The sequence below is a fragment of the Phocoena phocoena genome, chromosome 6, assembly GCF_963924675.1.
Source record: "Phocoena phocoena chromosome 6, mPhoPho1.1, whole genome shotgun sequence".
Classification (NCBI taxonomy): Eukaryota; Metazoa; Chordata; class Mammalia; order Artiodactyla; family Phocoenidae; genus Phocoena; species Phocoena phocoena.
Genome location: NC_089224.1, coordinates 94,946,734 through 94,965,121, shown reverse-complemented (window position 1 = coordinate 94,965,121; position 18,388 = coordinate 94,946,734). Strand labels below are relative to the sequence as shown.

Here is an 18,388-nt window from a genome sequence, read left to right as displayed (position 1 = left end):
CCATTAAGACTGACATTTTGTAAGCATAAGAAAAAAATACCCTATTTTACCAATAATCAAAGAATTACAAATTGATTATTAAACTGACAAGGCTGGGGGAGTTCCCTGGTGGCCTAGTGGTTAGGATTCTGGCGTTCACTGCCGTGGCTCACATTCAGTCCCTGGTCGGGGAACTGAGATCCCGCAAGCCGTGAGACGTGGCCAAAAAAAAAAAAAAAACTGACAAGGCTGATACAGAACGATAATACCCAATGTGACAGGAGTGTTAAGAAAGATTTATATACTACTTACAGAGTATAAAGTAGTTTACCCTTTACGGTGTGAAATTTAATGGTATATATCAAAAGTTTTAAAAATAAGCATACCTTTTATCTAACAATTTCACTTCTGGGAATTTGTATTTTGGAAATTATTATGTGCGAAGAGAGATAAAGCTATTCTTAGAAGTATTGTTTTTATAGAAAAAATTAGAAGTAAATTGAATATCCAACAACTAGGAATTGGTGAAATATATTTTATGATAACATAGATATTTATGACTTGTGTTCCCAAAATCCTTTGGAGACTTTTTCCTGTAGATGATAGCAGTTAGGGGCATGACCCTTAGACCTACTCTTCAGTAGTTAAAAAGGATGTTGTCGATTAATAATTTAGTTAACTAAATAATAATTTAGTTAACATGGAAATATGTTAATATATCAGTGAGTGAGCAAAGCAGGGTACAAAATGGTATGGCCCCATTGTTGTAAAACACACACTTACACACACACATACGCACACACACACAGATAATATAAGTGCAAAATATTACATCCAAAATTCTAACAACGTTATTGCTTAGTGGTTGAATTGCAGGTGATTGTTACCTTTTCTTTCTCTTTTGGCTTATCTACATTTTCTGATTTGCCTACAGTGACTAGGTAATGACTTGTATAATGAAGAATAAGTAAAATGAAAGGAGAATGGAGGGGGAAGCGTGCCTTTTTTTGTGGTCTATTAGCCTGTTCCATCTGTGGTTGATCTTTCCCTAGGTCAAATTTGCTAGAGATTCCGGCTCTGATGGGCACAGTGTTAGTTCCCGGGATTCTGCAGCCCCTTCACCCATACCTGGTGCTGACAGCCTCTCTGCTGATCCTGTTGTGTCACCGTCCACATCTGTTCCTTTCAAATCAGGGTAAGATACTGGAGTTGTATATAAAGCTCTTTTATTGTCCATGTAAATGATTCTTAGAGGGGTTCAGAAATAGGGATATAGTTGAAAACAAAAATAATTTTAAATAATTGGGAAAAAATGGGATGAGGGAAATGGGGAAAGTAATTGCATCAGATTTTCTGACAAAGGATTAATATTCATACTCTATAAAAGCACTAACTTAGATATAAAAGAATACCTGCCAAACTCTGGAAGAAAATTGGGCAGAAGGTATAAACACAAAATATATATCCAAGGAAAGAAATGTAAATAATAAGCATTTGAATGGAAAATTGTCCATCTTCACTAGCTTTCAGAAATTATACAAACTAAAGAAGAGTTAAAACTCTGTTTTACAGAGATTAAATTGGCAAACATTTTAAAAAACAATTTGTTTATACAGTATAATCTAGACTCGTGATTATGGATTTTGTTTTTATCTCAGGATATGTCTTATTTGCTTTCAGGGAGTCAGTTCTTCGTTCCAAATCTAACTCCCTCAGTGAACAGCTTACAGTAAATACAGTGAGTATATAAGTCTATCTCCTCATCCCCAGTTAGCTAGAAGGGTTTCATGTGCCTAGGGTATAGTAGGTTAGAGAAAAAAAATGTTGATTTAGGCTAGAAATCAGTGCTTACTTTATTCATTTTCCCTTACTTGAGAGTCAGTATAAATTAGCTTGGGCTTCTGCATCGACAGACTTGGATTCAAATCTTTATTCTTATAAGCATGTGGCTTAGAGGAAATTATCTGACTTCTCTGGTCTTCAGCTTCTTCATATGTCCACTCTCGCCGCTCTTATTCAACATAGATTTGGAAGTCCTAGCCACGGCAATCAGAGAAGATAAAGAAATAAAAGGAATACAAACTGGAAAAGAAGAAGTAAGACTGTCACTGTTTGCAGATGACATGATACTATACATAGAAAATCCTAAAGATGCCACCAGAAAACTACTAGAGCTAATCAATGAATTTGGTAAGGTTGCAGGATACAGAATTAATGCACAGAAATCTCTGGCATTCTTATACACCAACAACAAAAAATCAGAAAGAGAAATTAAGGAAACACTCCCATTTACCATTGCAACAAAAAGAATAAAATACCTAGGAATAAACCTGCCTAAGGAGGCAAAAGACTTGTACTCAGAAAACTATAAAACACTGATGAAAGAAATCAAAGATGACATAAACAGATGGAGAAATATACCACGTTCTTGGATTGGAAGAATCAATATTGTGAAAATGACTATACTACCCAAAGCAATATATAGATTCAGTGCAATCCCTGTCAAACTACCAATGGCATTCTTCACAGAATTAGAACAAAAAATTTTACAATTCGTATGGAAACACAAAAGACCCCGAATAGCCAAAGCAATCTTGAGAAAGAAAAATGGAGTTGGAGGAATCAGGTTCCCTAACTTCAAACTATACCACAAAACTACAGTAATCAAGACAGTATGGTACTGGCACAAAAACAGAAATATAGATCTGTGGTACAGGATAGAATGCCCAGAGATAAACCCACGCACATATGGTCACCTAATTTACAACAAAGGAGGCAAGAACATACAATGGAGAAAAGACAGCCTCTTCAGTAAGTGGTGCTGGGAAAACTGGACAGCTACATGCAAAAGAATGAAATTAGAACACTACATAACACCATATACAATACAATTAAAAAATGGACGGAAGACCTAAATAGTCATTTTACCAAGGAATACATACAGATGGCCAAGAGGCACATTAAAAGATGCTCAACATCACTAATTATTAGAGAAATGCAAATCAAAACTACAGTGAGGTATCACATCACGCAGGTCAGAATGGCCATTATCAAAAAATCTAGAAGCAATAAATGCTGGAAAGGGTGTGGTGAAAAGGGAACCCTCCTGCACTGTTGGTGGGAATCTAAATTGACACAACCGCTATGGATAACACTATGGAGGTTCCTCAGAAAACTAAAGATAGAACTACCATATGACGGAGCAATCCCACTACTGGGCATATACCCTGAGAAAACCATAATTCAAAAATAGTCATGTACCACAGTGTTCATTGCAGCTCTATTTACAATAGCCAGGACATGGAAGCAACCTAAGTGTCCATCGACAGATGAATGGATAAAGAAGATGTGGCACATGTATACAATGGAATATTACTCAGCCATAAAAGAAAGGACACTGAATTATTTGTAGTGAGGTGGATGGACCTAGAGTCTGTTGTGCAGAGTGAAGTAAGTCAGAAAGAGAAAAACAGATACCGTATGCTAATGCATGTACATAGAATCTTAAAAAAAAAAAAAAAATGGTACTGATGAACCTAGTTGCAGGGCAGGAATAAAGATGTAGACATAGAGAATGGACTTGAGGACACGGGGTGGGATGGGAAAGCTGGGGCAAAGTGAGAGTAGCATCGACATATATACAGTACCAGATGTAAAATAATTAGCTAGCGAGAAGCAGAAGCATAGCACGGCGAGATCAGCTCGGTGCTTTGCCCTGACCTAGAGGGGTGGGATAGGGAGGATAGGAGGGAGGCTCTAGGGAGGGGATATGGGGACATATGTATGCATATGGCTGATTCACTTTGGTGTACAACAGAAAGTAACACAGTATTGTGAAGCAATTATACTCTAATAAAGATCTATTAAAAAATAAGTAAAAAACAAAAAAAATGGAAATAATTCTCACAGCCCCTCTAAGTGTTCCCGTGATATGTTTATAAAGCACTAAGCTCAAAGCCTACATAGAGCTTGTCTTCAGTAATCTTGAGATTTTTATGAGGCTTAAATGAAATGATGCCTATGGAGTTTTTAGTATTGTGTCTGGCATATTGTAAGAGCTCAATTAACATTAGCTCTGTTATCGTAATTACTGCTAATGCTACATATCTTCATACTTTCATTCTCTCAGAGGAATTCTACACTAATTCACCAATTAGTTGACTTCTATCAGGTTTCTGGGCCTCTGTGTTTCCCCAACTGTAACATGAGAAGACTAGCATACTGTTGTAGTAAAATTTGGATTTGAAGACCTTTAGAAGATGTACACTGTGTTTGCTGCTGCTCTGCCTGGTCCGTGAAGGCATCTGAGTTTGCTACATGTGGATGAGATGATAGCTGAAGTGCTTCAACTTCTAAAGCTCTGTGGCTTTCACCTGCCACATTGGGAAACAGGATAATTGTATGAAGTGAAATTGATGATTAATTTCTCTCCAACACTAGTTTATTTGCTTATATTCAGTCCAAAGCAGAAATTAATTAAGCAAATAATTGATCTGATATGTGTAAAAAGTGATCTAAACCCAGAAGGTTAAGCCAGAGAATCAAGAAAATTGAAAAACAGTTTATAATCTCAGATCTTTGAATAGCCACAACGATTGTTCGGTATTAGTTCTTTTGTAGTCTCGAGACACAGCTACTTTTGTCACCTATTTCTAAGCTTCAGTAACTTTTCATAGACTAGTGCTCTCCAACCTTTTTTTTCTTTCTTATTTTACAGTTTTGGTTTTTTAATTGAGGCAAAGTTCACATAATATAAAATTAACCATCTTTTGGTTCTTTTTACATTTTTTATTTTTTGTTTTGAATAGGTAATTACATTCATATGGCACAGTTAGCAAAACAGTATAACAAGATATACATTGAGAAGACTCATTCCTACCCCTGCCCCCATGTACCTTATTTTATCTCATCCCCAACCTTGGGTAACTGCTTTTATTAGTTTCTTATGTATTCAATGTTTCTTTATGCAGATGCAAGCAAATAGGAATGTATATTTTATTTTCCCCCTTCACAAAAAATAGCATATTAAATATGTTATCTGCCTTGCTTTTTATAATAACAGTATCTTTCCATGTTTGTATATAGAAAGCATCCTCATTTTTTTTAATCTTTAGATCACAAGATTCCATTGTGTGAATATTGGTTTATATAACTAGTCCTCTTTTGATAGACCCAACTTTTTTTGATTATGTGTCTCCATTAGTTAAGAAAAAATGATACACCCTCTCAGTATATGTTTGTTTACAAATTATATACATAAAGTACTCTCCATCCCTGTAAACAAGTTTAATGTCTGATGTTTACTGTAGCTTAAAAATAATTTTAAAATAGAGGTCATGGTCATTTCTTTTTACACTCATTAGATCATCTCGTTTACCCTTAGGAGTATACATTCTGCTCTGAAGGCTGCACTTTAAACCAGTTAATGCATACAGAGGCGTCTAGCTCAGGGACTAGTATGTCATCAGTGCCAAGTCAGTGTTAAATGAACCTGAATTTAGAACACAGAGCTCCTGTTTTCTTTTTGCCCTAAATCTCTTCTGAATATTTATCTGCTGGGTTGCTCTTGGGCCTTTGAGAGGTTACTATTATCTAAAATGCCTCCCTCCCTTAATCTATACTTTAGTTTTTTTATCTGTAAAATGAGAATACTTATGCCTGGTAGGGAGACTTGATTGCAGTGAAGGAATACAGATGAAATCACTTTGTCCATTCCAACGTATAGGGAATTATTTTTCCTACCGTTATTAATTGTGACCCATGTATGCGTCTAGGCAAGAAATCTTTAATTCTCATTTTCTAGAAGATAGTTTCAAATAGATAAGGCAGGGGGGACTTGTTGAAAGATTTAATATAAGAGCCAAAAGACGTAGAGTTGACTGAAGGTAGTGAACCTTGATTATAGTGATTTTTGTGACTTTCCTCTCTTTTTAGAATCCGGATACAGTCAAGGCCAAGTTGATCTCTCGGATGGCTAAAATGGGCCAGCCCATGCTGCCCATTCTTCCACCACAGCTGGATTCCAACGATTCAGAAATTGAAGTATGTCCCACTGGCTGTCTTAGAATGAATAGTGCAGATGTTGCTGTCTTCTGTTCTTTTAACTGAAATTATTGCTTTTTCTGCCTCTAACCCAGAATCATTATTTAGAGAGCTTATATTCAGAATGATACAGGTTGGTATTGGTACATGTGTTTCTGCTATAATTATCACTTCCCCTGAGAAATGGAAGCAATTCTGTATATCTGCCACAAGAACTGGGCAGTTTTAAGTAGTTAATTTAGCTTTCTACTAAAATCTCTGTTGTCAGCAAACATCAGCCTTTAGGCAGCATGATGCCTGACCCATAAAAGAATGAATTCATATTTGTTGATTGAATGTTTAGATTCTCTTGGGAAATGTTGATTTTTCCACTGATGTAATTTAATATGAAGATCACACTGTTGTAGGAATTCCCTGGCAGTCCAGTGGTTAGAACTCAGCACTGTCGCTGCCAAGGGCACGGGTTCAATCCCTGGTTGGGGAACTAAGATCCCACAAGCCATGAGGTGCAGCTAAAAAAACCACTGTTGTATCTTTTGGCTTTCTATGTGGCATGGTTTTTTTTTAATTAATTTTTTTTTGACTGCATTGGGTCTTAGTTGCGGCGTGCAGGATCTCTCATTGCAGCACACAGTCTTCTCTCTAGTTGTGGTGCGGGTTCCAAAGTGCATAGGCTCAGCAGTTGGGGCGCATGGGCTCAGTTGCCCCGTGGCATGTGGGATCTTAGTTCCCCGACCAGGGATCAAACCCATGTCCCCTGTATTGGAAGGCGGGTTCTTAACCACTGGACAACCAGGGAAGTCCCCTGTGGCATGATTTTTTTTTTTTTTTTTTTTTTTTTTGCGGTACGCGGGCCTCTCACTGTTGTGGCCTCTCCTGTTGCGGAGCACAGGCTCCGGATGCGCAGGCTCAGTGGCCATGGCTCACGGGCCTAGCCGCTCCGCGGCATGTGGGATCTTCCCAGACCAGGGCACGAATCTGTGTCCCCTGCATCGGCAGGCGGACTCTCAACCACTGTACCACCAGGGAAGCCCGGCATGATTTTTTTGAAGTTCAAAAATTTTGTTGCAATCAGCTCTATCAATTTTTCCCTATGTTTTTTGCTTTTGACGTTATGCTTAGAAAGCCTTCCCACTTTCAGATACTCAGATACTATAAACATCACATGTCTTTTAAAAATATTTATTATTATATGTTTAGATCTATTATTTCATATTTAATCCATCTGGAATTTGGTGAATGGTGAGAAGTAACTTAATTCCAACTAAGTTCTTTTCCCATTGGTTAGTTCCTTATTGAATAAAATAATTCTTTCTCAACTGAATTAAAACACTTAACAGTGATTAAATTTAGGATTCTTTGATATTGATTTAAAACAAAGCAAGTGTGATGCTTTTGAGGAAAACAATTTTTAAAATAGGCTTTTTTTCCCCACAATTTTGTTTTATTTCTTCACGGAAAAGCTCTGTGTAGATTTAACATTTTAAAGGAAGATAGGATTTCTGGGACCTGTTATAGGATTGATTTTTATCTGGTTTCTGGAAATGAAATTTGTATAAGATAATATTCTTATTAAAATGTTTAGGTGCTAATTATTCATTGTAGAGTAATGTAAATTAAAAAGAAGAAACATTTAACAAAAAGGACATTCTTTATATGTTGTTCCATAATCTGATTTTTTAACTTAATGTTATGTCATGAACATTTATGTTAATATCAGTAATATAAAAAAAGTAAATAAATAAAACAAAGCTTTATCACCTTTAAAGATAACCCAGTGCTCTGTTACATTGATTTATCATGATTCCTTTTACTCTGTTGTTAGACATTTAGGTTGATTTATGTAATGATGTAAAACTGGGATGCTTTTCCAGAAATGCATAATACATTTTTGAGAATATTGGGAAACAAGAGGAAGTTCTGAAGTAAAAGAATGTCAAAGAGATTTCAGCCCTTGAACTGTAGCATAGCAGATCACAGTCACTGTATATTGTGCCTCAAGTTTTTCTTTTCCTTGAATGAATCAGGAAGATGTTTGTATGTTAACTATGTTTAGAATTATAGTAGGGACCAACATTGCTTTGCTTTTATGAAGAGAAAGAATGAGGGGGAAACACTCTAAAACGATATTGTCAAAAACAGCATCGTAGTGAGGCACAGTGAATCCTGCTTTTTCTGATTTTCTGTGAGTACCTTGAGGTCTGTGTATATTATTTGGCAGAAGAGAAAGGCTGCATTATTCCCTGGGTTTCCTTGTAAGAGGCCCTAATTCTGTGGAAACAGACTAGGTCGGTCTGAAGGTAGCTAGCTGCTGGTTTGCAAAATGATACATTATGGGGAGCAGTCACTCTAGCTGCTTCAGACAAAATAACATCAACAACTTATACTGGAAATTAACTATGATTATTTGATATAATTTACAGGGAGAAGGGATCCTACTCCAGTATATAATAGAGTGCTTTCTTCCCATAGCCCACACCTTCAACTCTTGCCTTTCTGCTTGCCTTTCCTTCCTCTTCTTTGCCTAAAAGCACTAGTTGTAAGCAGCTTTAGGGTGGACAGTCACCCTCAGTCTTCAATTAAGGACCCATAGACACAGTAACCAAAATGCTCATGCTGTTGCAGGACGTGAATGCTCTTCGAGGAGCTGGGCAGCCTATTGTGACTCCGTCCATCCAGCCCTCTCTTCAGCCAGCCCATCCAGTGCTACCACAGATGACCTCACAAGGTAAGGAACCTCTCTGAGGCTCTGTGGCCTTGAATTGGGTCGGTACCAAAGTTATCATCATTGTTCCTTAAAATGTTAGGCTGCATTGTTTTAGTATTGAGAACTGAACTAGAGTATAAAACTTGTCAGTTTGTCCCTGGGTAGCGCATTTTCAGACCTGGAGATGTATTTGGTCTGCTTGCTGTGTCTTCTGCTGTGTTGCATTGTCAGTTTTGGAAATCGGCACTCAGCTAATGAGCCATCTCCCTGTGTGTAACTCTGCACTTTCTGTCAGCTGATGGTGTCGAAGGTCTGAGTCAACGTGCACCTGAGCATGCCCAATTTCCTTCCACTAGCCCATTGTTGAGACTCCAGTAGAGCTGATTTTAGGAGACTAGGTGAGAGAAGTGGTCAAGTCTGAAGGGTGGTGATTTGAAAGGTGATAATCCAGACTTGTACCAAGAAGCAAGGGATGGATAACAGTGAAACCTTCTTGCTTTATCTTAGCACCTCAGCCATCTGTTTCTGGGCTCCAAACACCGTCTGCTGCCTTGATGCAAGTTGCATCTCATGATTCCCACTCAGCTGTATCTGGAAACGCCCAGTCCTTTCAGGTAACAACATTTTTAAACCATATCAGTTATAAGCTATAATTGATTATAGTTCTAGGCAGTCTCTTTTCTTCTTCTTGCACGATTTGTACTGTACCAGTTCCTCACAGAGTTTATGATTTTTCTCCTTCCTCAACTCCTACTTTCTCATGTCTAAACAAGCAAGGGATTACCTACCTTATAGGTGGTTGTAAAGATTTCGTGCAAGAACAAGCAAAGCACCTGGCACAAGGCCTGGCACATAGTAAAAGCCCAAGCAATGTTTGTTTGTTTTCCTTTTCACACATGTCTAATTGAGGGCTATAGATTCAAGTCTTCTGTGTTCTCTTCTGTCAAACAGCTGATAGGCCAAGATTCTGCACTCCACTCAGCAGAACGGTTGTGGTGGAGGGTCAATGGATGGAGGCTGTATGAAAATACAGCTGAACTCTTTGTCTAGTTAACCTCCAAAAGTGAGCTCTTAAAAGTAGGTTTTTTTCTGTTTTCACAGAAGGCAGTGGCAACAGCCTGTCTGCCTCTGCTGACTGTTTGCCCGGACAGTGGACTCTTTCTTTTGCCCTGACACATTTGATGGTTAAGACTTAACTCCCCATGGTAGCAGACCCTCACTTCCTTGGTGATTCTTGATGGAGGGATCAGAGTGATGGTGGCCAAGCTATGCCCCATTATGAGGAAGGGGTGTATCAGAATTGAGAAAAGTCCTACCTGGCCCTCTCCTAATGGACCTAATAGAGAGTTATATCCTATAGACTAAGATTCTTTTTTAGTAATGGATGGGTGGTTATACCAATCCCTGGAAATGAGCTGGATTTCCTTAATTCAAGGAAGAATAACCATCATCACTAAAATGATAGCTGCTATTTATTGAGCATTTATTGTCTTCCAGGCACTTATGAGCTGTTAGGAACTTTACCTATATATTGCTTCATTTAATCCACACAACAATCCTAAGAAATGGTATTATTATTTTCATTTTATAGTTGAGGTGGCTGAGGCTCAGAGGAGAATGAGAGCTCTTGGTCATACAGATAAGCATCACAATCTAGAAGGGGAGAGGCATCCTTTGGAAACTGATGGCTTTAGTTTGGAATCGCAGTGAACACCTCTTCTTTTACCTTAATGAAACCAAGCGTTACTTGCTTAGTTTTAAATTTTTTTTAGACCATCAATAGGCCCAATGGCCGGGGGATGAATTCCTACTTAATTAAATCATCACAGGAGGACTGGGGAGTGACCTGAGACATGCTTCCCTCACTCTCTAGGTATGACTTTAGTGACCAGGCATCACTGGATTACATACGTGACTCTCCTGCTGCAATTATTACCCAGTACCAAACTCTGGTCTCATACATCTCCAGCTTCAATAAGTTTGAGTCTACTTCCAGTTTATCTACTTTATTCCATCCAAGACAAATTAAGCAGAAAAGAGAGATATGACTGTTTTATAAGCCGTCTGTAACTTGGCATTTTCTCAGCCCTATACAGGTATGCAAGCCTATGCTTATCCTCAGGCACCAGCTGTTGCTTCCCAGCTGCAGCCCGTTCGGCCCTTGTACCCCGCACCGCTCTCTCAGTCTCCTCATTTTCAAGGTAGGAGTTTCTCCTCTTCTGTTCTTGCTGTGCTTTCCTCCCTCCCCTCCCTTTTTCATTTTGACTCCAGTAGATCTCTGCCCTGTTTTTCTTTTCTTTTTTTTTAAACAAGTTAGTTGAGGTATGACTTCCATACTGTGCAATTCACTCGCTTTAAGTGTACAATTCAATGGGTTTTCTTAGGATGTTTACAGAGTTGAGCAGCTATTACCATAAGCCAGCTTTAGAACATTTACATCATCCCCACAAAAACCCTCATGGCCGCTTTCTGTGTTTTGTTTCTTGCATTTTCTCCTGCCAGCCCTTTTTAATTCCTCTCTCAGAGTTGCTCTGTAGAATTCATAGCTAATAGTAAAAGAGTAAAAACATTCGAGGAAATTGGGAGAAAACATGGTGGCTGTTCAGTATCTCTGAAAGCTGTTTTGTTAAAATTTTAAAGTTGTGAGAAGAATATACTTTTATAAAAAGGTCAAACAACACAAAAAGGTGTGAAGAGCAGTTACTTTTTTCCATCATTAAACCCCCCTGACCTTAGGAAACGGTCCCTTTTCAGAGATCTTGTATACATGTACAAGTGTGGTTGCCTAGTGTAAAAACAAAGCAAAATAAAATGCACACAGCTGGGATGGTATCCTGCCTTCTTGTTCTGCAGCTTGTCTTTTGTACAGTAATCACTTTGGGTATTAGGACAGTGGTAGGAAGAAGCAAGTATATCCCACAATGAAATTTATGGTCCTGGAGTGGTAAGGGTTTCCTGGGTGCATCCTTTGTCTGGAAGCCCTGCCCTTCTCCATCTGGGAAACCACTGAATCTGTCATCTCCTCTGTGAAGGCTTCCTGTTACCATCCCTCTCTCCCCTCCTTCCAGAGACATAACTGTATACGTGTGTCACCAAAGAGTTAATCTTGCTTTTCTCTGTGCTTCTTTTGTACCTTGTAACCTCGTACATGGTTCATTCTTTGCACTTACAACACTCTGTTATAATGATCTGTTTACACGTGAGTCTCCTCACCAGACTGACCTTGCCAAGGGCAGGAACCGTGTTTCATTCCTTGCTGTATCCTTGGTACCTGGTCCAATACCTGGCATGCAGTTGGGTGAATGGAGAAGCAATCTGAGTTGCTAGTGTACTACTTGTGCCCTTGAACCAGACTGTATCACTTGATGCATTTTGCAGGAGGATAGCTGGTTATTGTTAGCTTTGGAGCCATTTTGCCTTTAACCCCTCTCCGTCTTCTCCTGACAGTGTAAATCACCTACAGCATTTTCCAGTATTTGGAAATGTTCATTTCTTTCTTTCCTCTGCTGATAGAGCTGTTGGCTTTTCTTCATACAGTATCCTCTGCTACAGTTTCATAAGTTTCTTTTTGGCTAATTTCCGTTCAGGATCAGGTGACATGGCTTCATTTCTCATGACTGAAGCCCGGCAACATAACACTGAAATTCGAATGGCAGTCAGCAAAGTGGCTGATAAAATGGATCATCTCATGACTAAGGTGACTGAGTCATCTCATGACTAAGGGGCTGTGTTGAAAGTGGGGGTATAAAGAGGGGATACAAACAGGGAGCAACCAGGGCTATAGGTAAACTCTTCCTGGTTTCCTGTATTCATAGTAGTTAGTAGTTATTTCCCTAGAAGGGTCATTTTATTTGGGGATCCAGTTAGCAGAAGAAAACTCCTGCTTACATTGGAGATTGTCTCAGAAACTTATTAACCCCCTCAAAAAAGTAGTCAGACCTTGGGTAAATTGTATTTCTCCTTTTAAAAATGTCATGAAAAGTCTTTCTGACACTCCTTTTGTAGGTTGAAGAGTTACAGAAACGTACCACTAGCAATTCCCTGCTCATTCCTAGCATGTCGGTGACAATGGAAACAAGCATGATTATGAGCAACATCCAGCGAATTATTCAGGTGAGAGTGATCAAGAACAGAGCACTCTAATATGTATAAAATAGGTAACTAATAAAAAAAAGTATATCATTAAAAAAAAAAAGAACAGAGCACTCAACCTGGAGATCTTGCTGCTGCTCTCTCTGGACATGTACTACTGTTTGAAACCTCTACTCCAGGAATAAGAGCACGTGATAAATGCCACACGGAGTTGGGAAATTCTGGAAAATCCATTATGACTTAATTCAAGTGACTTATCACTCTATTATCAGAAGGAAACATTTCTTTTTTGACCATATTCCAAAGTTCCCGCTTCATTTTATAGCCATTTATACATTGAGTCTATTGGATGTAGTGATTTGTATCCATCAGGTAGAATTTGATACATTGTTTTAAGTATTATATTTATGTGGACATAAGTTCTAGATTTTTCTCTCAGATATGTAATAGTATCATCTGTCAGTTCAAGTTGATTCCCTTTTATCTGGTGCTTCTCTCTTAACAACTTAAGTTAAACGTCATATATTTCGAATTAGGAAAATGAAAGATTGAAGCAAGAGATCCTTGAAAAGAGCAGTCGGATAGAAGAACAGAATGACAAGATTAGTGAACTAATTGAACGAAATCAGAGGTAATGACAGGTACGGGGCACTGGCTAGGATGGACAAAAAAGGGTTTAGTTTGTAAATGCCCAAGTTAAATAAGCATGTTTGTTTACAGAAGTTTATGTGTATTTCTGCTCTTTTCTGTTTCCTGCCTGTCATGTAAATTACTGCTTGTTGACTGAACGGATTTCAGGAGAAAGGGCTCGGGAGGCTGTGATGTAATGCACACCTGCGTTTGAATCCTGGCTCTGCCCCTCATTTGTTGTGTGGCTTTGGGCGTTTTATTTATTCCCACTGGCTCTAGTTTCCTCATCTGTAAGAGCAGTGTTAATGCCTAGAAAACTCCTGATGTCCTCTTTTCTCTTCTGTGTAGGCTGACTTTTATTTTATCAACCAGAACTTCACTGATTTCCACATAAAACCCAAGCATTGTATAATTTTTCTAGATCCTTCTGAAAATTTTTTTTGTGGGGAGGGGTCAGGGGAACATGTTACAGCAGCATTTCACTTTAAAATATCCTCCCATATTTCTCTTCTCCAGTGTCTCTTGTCTCCCACATGGAAGGGGGAAGGGGAGTGGCTTTCTTTTCTTCCCTCCTTGTAGCCTTCATACTCCTGTCTCTTTCCTCTCTTATTTCCCCTCACCACACATGTTCAAATTCCTCTCCTCTTCATTGTGCAAATTCAAATTCACCCCGGTCCAGGTTCCTGCCTCCAAATTTGATTACTGCAGATCTTCGGAAAATAAAATGCTTTCAGATTGTTCCTGATGAAGGTATAGAGCAATGCTCTGATGACCGAATGTATTGATACATTGGGTTATACCTGCTATGCATTGAGTGCTTGATAAATGTTTTCTTTTTCCCTGTTTATTTCACAGGTATGTTGAGCAGAGTAACCTGATGATGGAGAAGAGGAACAACTCACTTCAAACTGCCACAGAAAACACACAGGCAAGAGTTTTGCATGCTGAGCAAGAGAAGGTAAAGTAACTGGGGAGAGAAAAGCCCAAGTCAGGATGTGTAGAGCCAAGGAGTGTCCTCTGTATGTCCTTACCAGTTCGCTTTCTAGCAGAATTCTTGCCATCATTGAGAAGAGAACTAGAAATCTTCCAACAGATTTTTAATATATCCAACATCCAGATTTCTGTTGTATAAATGCGTTACAATAAGTTGACTCAAAAACAATCACTGATGTTAGTAATCTGGTTAAGGTGAGGATTATACAGTTTATTAGAAACTAATCCTATTCTGCTGAAAAAATCAACAGACGATTTCTGTTATACCACATAACAAACATTTATTGTGAAGTTTGAGACTGTTTAGTTTGCTCCTTCATCTGTGTCTGCCAAAGCATTTTAAAGTTTTGCTGTTTGACTTCAGTCAGTTCAGAACAGGTATTTTGACCTGTTTTTGAAGTAGCTATAAGGAAGGAAGACTGTTGTGGGTCTTGGGTTGAGATGACTGCTTTGGAAGCCCCACTCCTCCTGTCTTTGCTCCAGTGACACTGTTTTTCTGAAATGAGTTCCTTCTTGTTTAGGCTCCCCCTCATCAGCTGGGACATCGCAACCCTTTCATCTGCTATTTTCTCAGATTTAAGAAGTGTTTTATATTTTGTATTTGAATTTTTTTGAAAACATGAAAATTGAGTGGAATGCACTTTATAACTTGAGATAAGAGCTTTTAAGTGATTTTCCACTCTGCTTGTTCTTTGGTGAGAGTGACCATCCACCCCACTGCCTCTCCTCTGCAATTCATCGCCTCCAGTGGTCTTACCTGCTGCAAGGCCCTATGCAAGTGGTCTTCCCTCTGATATCAGTGAACTCTGGAGCCACGATAGACGCAAAGCCCTCTGAGCGTTGTGTTAGTTCAGTTTCTGTTAGGCCAGTTGAGGCAGGACAGTGAGTAAAACTTTGATTGTACTTGCGGCAGGTGAAACTTCCTCTTCTGCCCGGAAGTCCAAACTGTCATTGTCCTCTGAGTTTAACAGATGAAAACCTAAGGCTGCTGAACAGCAAAAATAAGTATCTTAGAGCTCACTCTAAAGGTCGCATGTTACTAAAAAATTTATTCTGACACTTATTAAAACGGTAAGGAAGATTTTATTCAAGACTATTGCAATAGATGGGAGTTCCCTGGTGGCTTAGTGGTTAGGATTCTGGACTTTCACTGCTGTGGCCCGGGTTCAATCCCTGGTTGGGGAACTGAGATCCCGCAAGCCACACGGTGTGGCCAAAAAAATAAATAAAATGAAAAGACTATTGCGATAGGGAAGAAATGTTGAGCTCAACTCCAAATACAGTTAAGGGCAAGAGGGCAAGTGGGGAATTTACAGCCAAGGAGCAGAGTGAGGGGGCGGTCAGTGGATGGAAAATTACTAAGAGGAGACATCCTGGGTAGGGGGATTCTTGCTAACGACAGACCAAGGACTTAGACAGCAAAGGTTGGGATGGAGAACTTTGATCAGATACCAAGGGTAGAGATTCACTCTAAACTGACTTAGCAGGGATTCTTGCTAAAACTGGGCTGGTCCGGCCAAAGACAGGAGGGGAGAACAAGGTCATGGGCTTAGAGGAGCCTAACTTGAAGTGTGGTCAAGGAGAGAGACTTTGACAGTGTACACTCAGATACTCATTCATAGCTTATTTCTTTTTATTTTGTATACAATTTGTTTTATTCCCCCCACCTTTAAGAGAGCCAAAATATCAGATCTTAAATGTAAGCTAGAAAACCGATTAAGGCTTTGGAATAAATGTTTAAAACTGAGGTAGGCGCAGTGAATACCCTAAGAAGGGACAAGTGATAATAAGAAAGTAGACAGCAGTAAGAATGCATGTAAAGTATAGTGGTATAGGAGGAGTAATGGTAGTAGCAGTGTAATAGTATAGGAGAGATGGTCCAACCCCGTAAATACACTGCTGCCCAAAAATCAAAACCAGCGGAGCAGTCACTCACTGCCTTTCCTGTCATCTGATTTCTCCTATTTTTTACAGGAGCACATCAATTCAGGTGAAATGAATGTAGTATTTGTCATTTGTTTACCATTCCTTTTCATTGACCATCCTTTTAATTATCATTTTCATCATCGCCCTTCATAAACAATATCTGTAGACACTTTTCCAGGGTAGTCATTTTGACTTCATCGGATGTTGCTTGAGAATACTTAGCTCCTGTTTGGCCAGTACAGAGCACCATTTAAAATGCATTGAAAAAAAATAAAATAAAATGCATTGAGCAGTCAAAGAAGTTGGAGTGTTCCCTTCTTTTATTACCACTGTTCTTCAAAGAACCCCCAAAGCAGTTACTCTCACGTGACCGATCTTTATAGTACTACTGTGGGTTGGCCAAAGAGTTCGTTTCCAGGTGAACCCTTTGGCCAACCCAATATTAGTACAGTAGTGCTGGAGAGGAGTTGTAGCCTGAGAAGTGGATTGCCATCAAAGGCATTCAATTTAAAATTTAAAGTACCCTTTTCTTGTTAAAAAAAAAATGCTTGTTCATTATAGGAAACTTAGAAAATGGCAGGAATACCATTTCTCATGTATCAGATTGGTGAGATTTAACAATAGGTGGTGACTGTGTACCAAGCCACTGAGTATTTTTTCATAACACTATTCTTAATAGTTGCATACAGGATAGATATATCAATTTGCTTAAGCTCATTTTAAAAATTATTTTGTGTTTCCATTGTTTGGCAACTATAAACAATGCTGTATCAGTCATCCTTGTAGCAAAATTTTTGTATTCTTGCATAGTATTTCCTAAGGACAAAGTTTTGCAAGGGCATTCCTGAGTCAGAGACCTTGCACATTCGAGGGCTTGGGCTTAACTCAGGTTGAAGGTGGCCTTAGCTATCTTCCTACCAGTTCAGCCAGCACAGAGTATGTGAGGTTGGGCCATCACCATCCTTAAAGTGACATCGTACTTTGTTACTGTTCAGGCCAAGGTGACAGAAGAGCTAGCAGCAGCCACTGCACAGGTCTCTCATCTACACCTGAAAATGACCGCCCACCAAAAGAAAGAAACGGAGCTGCAGGTACAGCTGACAGAAAGCATGAAGGAGACGGACCTCCTCAGGGGCCAAGTCGCCAAACTGCAGGCAGAGCTCTCAGGTATGCCCTTGCTGGAGGGGGCTGGGATTTTGGCAATGTAAACTTAAAGAATTACACTGTTTCCTTCCTCCCAGTCCATTTGGCATAATGCTAATGAAGTTTGTGAAGGACAGAGCCAAAGGTTAAGGTGAACCAATATAAACCTATTACATGATTGTTTGGCATAAAAAGGACAACAAAAGAACTGACTCTCCATTTAGAGTGGATCAGTGGCCACAGTTCTGCTTTGTTTGGGCGAGTGTTGAGTATCCTTGTACTTAGGATTGGCCTCATAGGCCTTGAGGTTAAACTAACTTGTGACTAACTAATCTAACTGAAGGGTTCCTTTAACTTGTGACTCAGTAGAAGCTTAAGAAGCAGGTGCTTCCTGCTGCAGTTGCCGCTTTCCTAGAGCATGGATTGCAGTCCTTCAGCCTGGCACTCAAGGCCCCTCCACCTTGGCTTATTTCCTGTATGTTGCCCAATTCAACGTAGCTCTGGACATACTAGCCAGCCTGCTGCTTCAACACATCCTGTATTTCTTGCCTTGCTTTTTATCCATGCTGTTCTCTGGACTTGGTGTGCCCACCATCGCCAAGCTTTGACTCCAGTTCTCTCCAAAAACTGCCTCTTTCAGAAACTTTCCCTTTTTTTCTTCTAGAATATTTGATCTCCTTTAAAATCCTTCATCTCCGAGTGCATTATTATGCCCATTATCAGAGATAGCCTTTGATCAGCACTACTTATATGTGTTTTCCCTTCTAGAATGCAAGCCTCTGAAGGACAAGGATGGTGTCTTGCTCATCTTTGTAAAGTCCTTCCCTTAGTATTAGTTTAGTGCCTGGCACAATGGTGCTGCTCAAGACATGGTGA

General features: G+C 39.3%; 1 protein-coding gene across 1 annotated transcript in view; it reads left to right on the top strand.

Moving 5' to 3' along the window:
- FKBP15 (FKBP prolyl isomerase family member 15) overlaps nucleotides 1-18,388 on the top strand; it is a 55,480-nt gene that overhangs the window by 24,725 nt on the left and 12,367 nt on the right. The window contains exons 10-20 of the mRNA XM_065879305.1: nucleotides 1,032-1,174; nucleotides 1,660-1,717; nucleotides 5,914-6,021; nucleotides 8,647-8,749; nucleotides 9,236-9,342; nucleotides 10,815-10,929; nucleotides 12,316-12,425; nucleotides 12,734-12,841; nucleotides 13,357-13,451; nucleotides 14,306-14,408; nucleotides 17,365-17,536. Coding sequence (XP_065735377.1) covers nucleotides 1,032-1,174; nucleotides 1,660-1,717; nucleotides 5,914-6,021; nucleotides 8,647-8,749; nucleotides 9,236-9,342; nucleotides 10,815-10,929; nucleotides 12,316-12,425; nucleotides 12,734-12,841; nucleotides 13,357-13,451; nucleotides 14,306-14,408; nucleotides 17,365-17,536 — 1,222 coding nt within the window. The remainder of the gene's footprint in view (nucleotides 1-1,031; nucleotides 1,175-1,659; nucleotides 1,718-5,913; nucleotides 6,022-8,646; nucleotides 8,750-9,235; nucleotides 9,343-10,814; nucleotides 10,930-12,315; nucleotides 12,426-12,733; nucleotides 12,842-13,356; nucleotides 13,452-14,305; nucleotides 14,409-17,364; nucleotides 17,537-18,388) is intronic.